Raw genomic sequence first — 6,465 nt, 5'->3', positions numbered from 1 at the left:
GAGAAGGGAAGGAAGGGAGGTGGGGGGGAAGGAAAGAAGGGAGGAAATAGAGAGGAAAAAATAGAGAGAGAAAAAAAACTGGAATGGAGAGCCTAAAATTAAAAGACCTAAAGAGGAAACCAGAGTAGAACGATGGAGAGGGAAGAAGACACAAAAAATCAGGACTGAAGAGTGTGAAACGCAGGGGAAAGAAAGTCAGGGGAGCAGGAGTGCTGGAGAGGGGACTGCAGACAAAAGACATTCCGAAGGGAGCAGGGCAGGCGGACTGGAGCTACCTGGTCTCCCACCACCAGCCGCCAGGGAGCCAAGCCACTGCCTACTGCGGGAACGTTTAGGAAAGTGTATAGTGACTTCAGGTACTTTACTTACGTCACTACTAACTTTAGTTACTAGCTCATAGGAAGATAAACAATGTACACTTAAAATGCTTGGGTAAGGACGCATGGCTGTGAGCTACCAGGACACCCACCCTGAGAGGGAAAAGTGACAGGCGGGCATGGTGCCAAGCACAGAGGAGGGCGTGGATGTGGCCAGTGCAGGGGGGTCAGGAGGAGACGGCCTGCTCAAAGCAGAGCTCCCCCCAGGTCACCTTCCAGGCAGTGACTGAGAAGACACCGAAGTGGGGTTCTAAGCTGTCTCATGATCCTGGAAGATAAGTGACCGCCGCTTCATGGACCCCACTGCTCACTCAGAGCCATCCTGAGCACACTGGCATTTCTGAAGGGCACCCCGAGGGTCCTGGGCTGTGAGCCAGGAGGATGTCTTCCCAGCCGGGCTGAGTGTCCCCGGGCACCAGCGCTCAGCCTCCCCTAACCACACCGCTGTAGAAGGAGGTGACTGGAGCTCCTTCAGGCTCTTGGCATGCTTACGCCGACCTCAGGTTCAGGCTGATCAGGCGTGCAGGTGGAGAACCATTTCTACCACCGTAGGGACCAGCATCCTGCAGCCAGCCAGTGCTCCTAAGACTGTGGTGCAAAAATCCCAGTGGTTCTCTCCAGCCCACGGCACACTGGAGTTTATCTTGTCCTTACCTCCACGTTGGGTCAATCTCTCCTCTCCCTTCTGCTGCGCCCTTACACTGGAACTTTTCTTTATATCTTTGTCTTTCTTCAAGACGCAATCCCACTGCCTCAGTGGAGCTTCCCGTGTCTACTCCCAAGAAGCACATCCCCTCTTTCTCCTCTGCCTTCTGGTAGCCTCGCTGCGTATATTAGTCTGCATATCTTGTTACTTCCCCTGCCGTTACTTCTTCCTGTGCACAAGCTCATGTACTACGCTCAAGGACAAAAATAAAAAGACACATTCTAGATCATTCTTTGTACCCTCCTGAATACTAAACCACTGCTCGCATGACCTGGATACCCAAACAAATGTCTAGGAGGCCGTTTTTCCTTTACACATCTGGTTTTGAGGTTCCCTGGTGGCTCAGATGTGAAGAATCTGCCTGCAATGCAGGAGACCCAGGTTCGATCCCTGGGTCGGGAAGATGCCTTACACATCTCAACTCCAAGGGAGCTCCTATTTTTGTATACCTTCTATGTTGTTGAGGGAGAGGCTGAGAAGAATGGATAGAAAAAACAAATAGCTTAGTGATGCGCCTGAAAATCAGACCACGTTCAAGAATCAAATGTCTTCTGCTGTAATGTGTGGAGATGGGTCCACCAACACAGATTTATTTGCCTTCTTTTTGGATTTCCCTCCTTCGTTAAAGGACCTTGTGGATTATTTACGGACTCACTCCCATAGCGCTGCTTATGGCACATCCATGAGCCCCCCGGTAGCAGAGCAAATCATCAGAGTAATGAAACTCATCATGGGACTAGATGGGAGCACAGAAGGTAAGAGGGTCTGCAGCAAGCCCAGCTCCCTTTCATTCCTTCCTAGACCCCTCTCTGCCTCCCTTCTGCCCCATCAACCTCTCCCCTTCTCAAATATACTGCTTTGTCTTAATGTAACCAATTTGTAAATTAAGCCATGTGTGCATTAATAGTACGTAATGCGTAGTAGTACGGAGTACATAAATGTACTGGAACAGCCATTAGCACACAGAAAGGGTGAGCAGGGCAATGCTTTTTTGAAGCAACGAACACTTTCTAACTTACCTCTTCATGTGATCAGCAAATGTGGATGATTTTGTTTAATTAGTCGTGTTAAAATGAAGCCTGCCTGGTGTGTGTTTGCCTGTGCTTTCTGGGGATGGTCATTTGTTTCCCTAAGAATGAACTAGTCAATTTAATATTCTTTTTTTAATCCCCCACACATCTATTCATTCATTAATTCATTTCTTCGATCATTACTCACCAGGGTTTGGGGAGAAGGAATCCGCCACTCCTCATTCAAGTATATACAGAGAAAACACTCACAACAATAATTGATCAGCAATTTCTCTGATGTTGGGTCTCCATGGCCAAGACGTGCTACCTCGTTTGACTCAAATGAGCTTACTCTTTTTTTCTTTTTTTTTGAAATATGCTTTCATCAAGGGCTGTTAGACTTCACCTTCTATCTTTAAGATATAGTTTATACAGCTTCTACTGTGTACCACCATAGGGCACAGTGATGACTAGGGGAGTTCTTGCTGTCAAGCAATCTAGTGAGTGTGTTTATAGAAGCAGCAAATTATCCTGGCCCCAGAACTGCGCACTGGGCTATACCATCCGTGTGCCCTGTCCCACCTCCGAGCTGATGTGAAACCCTACAGTGCTTAGTGCAACGTCCTGAGTGAGCCTACTATTTCAGTAAAAGTATGAAGAGGTCCATCATTGTTTAATATTATTAAAGCGACAAAATACTTGATTCACATACACTTTGTACCCAGAAACCTACTATATAAAATGGACTAGAACAGGGCTAATATGGATAACGTAGCGTCTTTGAAAAGGTGTTAGTTGCTCAGTTGTTTCTGACTCTTTGCAACCCCGTGGACTATAGCCCGCCAAGCTCCTCTGTCCATGGGATTCTCCGGGCAAGAATGCTGGCATGGGCAGCCATTCCCTTCTCCAGGGGATCTCCCCGACCCAGAGATCAAACCAAGTCTCCTGCAATGCAGGCAGATTCATTACCATCTGAGTCTCCAGGGAAGCCCTTACCCTGGTCCCTGATGCCCTTCCGCTGAGCGCTAGGGCTCCGCAGGTCGCTAGGTTGAAAAGAAATGGTAGACTTTTCTTTTTTCACTAAAGAAAAAATGGATTTGAGGGTGGCTTTGTTCCTCCATGTAAAATGTAATGATTGACTGACTTCTACGGTTATTTCCAGCCTTGCCTTTGGGGTTTTTATGATTCTATGTCTTACTGAATAGTCTATGTGAAAAGGAAATGTGATTCCAGTCTATGCATGCTGCAGTGCTTAAGGGATGAACTCAAAGCAGCTGCCGGGACTTGATTCCTGGGACACTGCTTAAGTTTCTGTGTGGCCTTAGGCAAGTGTCTTCATTGATCTGTTAACTCTAAGTTACTTCTCTGTGCTTCAGCTCCTCCAGTTGCAAAATAAGGGAAAGGCTATTGATGAGCTAAGGTTTTTGTGAGAATTAGATAAAATAAGACATAAAAGATTTCATTATGACTGAAACAATTCTATCTATGGTAAGCATTATATAATTGCTTGCTAGATGACTTGGTATTATTCCTGAAGTGTTCAATAAGTATTTGTGCTACCTCGGGGATGCTGTAGGAAGGATTCTTATGATGGAAGTGAAGTAAGACTAGATTTCCGTCAAGGTCCTGGGTTAGTCAGGATAAGCTAAATTATGCCAGTATAACAAATAAGCCTGGAAAATCACAATGACTTAACTGAACCAAGGTTTATCTCCTGCTCATAGATCTAATTCGGAGAAGGCAATGGCAACCCACTCCAGTACTCTTGCCTGGAAAATCCCATGGACGGAGGAGCCTGGTAGGCTGCAGTCCATGGGGTTGCTAAGAGTCGGATACGACTGAGCGACTTCACTTTCACTTTTCACTTTCATGCGTTGGAGGAGGAAATGGCAACCCACTCCAGTATTCTTGCCTGGAGAATCTCAGGAACGGCGGGGCCTGGTGGGCTGCCGTCTATGGGGTCACACAGAGTCGGACACGACTGAAGTGACTTAGTAATATTAGTAGCATAGATCTAATATCAAATATAACACAAATTGGACAACTTTCTGTCCACTTCCCCTCATGGAAGTGACTCAGGCTTCTGCTGGCTTGAGGCTTGGCTGTCTCAACACATGGCCTCCACAGTCACCATGGTAGCCAATAAGAGCATCAGCCTAGAAGTAATGCTTATCATCTTGCTTACCATCCATCGGCCAAAACTAGTCACATGACCCACCTGAATTTGGGGAGGTGGTAGTAGTAAATTAATGGGTCTGAATATGGACATGAATAAGCAGATATTATTCAATCTTTTAAAACTGAAACTCAAAATAGAACTGTCTCCATCCCCACATGAGCTACCAGGTTATGTGAAAAAATTAGTTTGGAACCACTGGCTTCTTGCAAAGTCGTCTTAATGATATTCTTGACTGCATGGATTTCTTAATGAAAAAAAGTTATTTGAGACTTCAGCTAAAATGCAAGTTAAATGAATTGTACTGTGATGACCAGAATTATCCATTGATCTTATTTTAAAGACAAATAACTAGAAAAAGTTTACTCTGAAAATTAGCCTATGTCTTCATAAAGATCACTGACTTTTTAAGCCCTGTAGGTTATATATTTTTTGTTTTCTTTTTTTAATTAATTAATTTATTTTATTTGGAGGCTAATTACTTTACAATATTGTGATGCCTGTAGTGTATATGTTATCATCATCCGTTGATTCACACATACCCAACTCGACAGTCTTTTCCTTTCTGCCTCTGGATAGCTTTGCCACTTCATCACAAACAGAACTCACTCTGTTTGATCAAAAAGATCTCCAGAAAAGTTACATTCAAAGATATGATCGTAAGCCCTTTGATAGCCATCTGTCATCAGTTTTTCTCCCTCCAAGGAGGGAGATATTTCCTTTAGTTTTCTCTCTTAGCCTCTAATTAAAGAATTGCTTGGTCATTATTTTTAACCTCTCTCTTCAGTCTTATTGCCATTTTCAGAGAGAACAGAAAGAAAAAAATAAGAGAAAAAGCTATGTGTACAGTCTGTGTCCTCAGAGTCTAGATAGGGGAAGCAGGGAGAAAGATTGAACAGTTTCTTTTCAAAGAAATGAACAAAAGAAAGCGATAGAAAAGAAAATTGATAGAATCATCAGCCAAGTTGCAGATGGTTCAGCCTGACATGGCTTTTGAAGAATTCAAAGGCACCCAGTGAATGATCACCCTGGCCTCATTGACAACAGTGCCTGCTTTAAATAAGATAAACAAGACTGGTTGGGAGCATTGCATTAACTCACCCCTTTCTGCAGAGATAGACCAACTCCCAGGGTAAAGTTGCCCAAAGCTCAAAGGACTGCACTACATCAAGCCCGAGCTGCCTTACAGGGTCTGAGAAACTGCCCTGCTCTGAGCCTTCATCTTCAGCCTTCTCCCCTCCTGCTCTGATAGGAGCCTTTCAAGGCTTTGTTTTCGGGTTGAGTTTGGGGAGCGGTTGGCCAGATCTGTTCCTTGATGAATGTCTTCACTTTAATCTGCAAGGCAAAGCCATACGCTTCAAAGAAAGGCAGGCTGCAGGAATAAGGTCAGTGTTCCTTTGAAGCCAAGGTTCAAAGATGAAATAGCAGTCCCAGTGAAATGACAATGTTTATGCACAAATAGCCACCTTGACTGCAGCCAGGCTCCTCGCGGAGCTAATACACACGAGCTGAGGGTCTGCAAGCTGCCCAATCCTTTCCCCAGCACTGAGGCCCTTTTCATCCCCTGGCCCATCGCCCTGTACAGCACAATGAACCCAAAGTGGAGATTTGGTTTCTCCGTCCTACCGGACATTGAGTGGTCCACCAGCCAAACACCAACACTGTGAGCCCCTCAAGGGCAAAAGCTGTGTCTTACATTAATCTGATGTTCCTCTGAGTATCCAGCCCACTGCTTGGCTTAATAAACATTCCATGATTCAACTTTCACCTTGCAGGCCCACTCAGTTTCAGGTCAGTGTTTATGCTGAACAAGATGGAGGGAATGTTTGTCTCATAGGACTGGGAGCTGGGGGGCAGTCCCACGCCAGTTGTGGCAACTGCAGAAGGGGTCACTCAGCGATGGGGATTGCTCAGAGATGGACACTGCTTTGGTAGCGGTCCAGAAAGATGGCAGCTCTGTCGTTTTCTTTATGGCCCAGAGAGCCACAGGAGGGTGAGCCCCAAGCTGCACCAACCACTCCCCTGAAGGAAGCATTGTCTACAATTGTCATCTTACTATTTATTTAAATTTTTGATGCATATTTTTCAATTAATCAGTCAACATTCTTTTTGAACCCCTAATTGGGGTTCTCTGTCCCCCCAACTCTGGGTAACCTTTCACTTCTCAGAGGAAACAGAAGTTGTATCACATGGAGG

General features: G+C 45.2%; 1 protein-coding gene across 1 annotated transcript in view; it reads left to right on the top strand.

The window, feature by feature from the left end:
* Positions 1 to 6,465, top strand: part of SPTLC3 (serine palmitoyltransferase, long chain base subunit 3) — a 153,120-nt gene that overhangs the window by 114,306 nt on the left and 32,349 nt on the right. Inside the window, exon 9 of the mRNA XM_010844153.1 lies at positions 1,712 to 1,838. Within this exon, the coding sequence (XP_010842455.1) occupies positions 1,712 to 1,838 (127 nt within the window). The remainder of the gene's footprint in view (positions 1 to 1,711; positions 1,839 to 6,465) is intronic.

Source organism: Bison bison, unplaced genomic scaffold (assembly GCF_000754665.1).
Source record: "Bison bison bison isolate TAMUID 2011002044 unplaced genomic scaffold, Bison_UMD1.0 scf7180017864196, whole genome shotgun sequence".
In the NCBI taxonomy this organism is placed as follows: Eukaryota; Metazoa; Chordata; class Mammalia; order Artiodactyla; family Bovidae; genus Bison; species Bison bison.
This window is presented reverse-complemented; position numbering and strand designations above follow the sequence as displayed.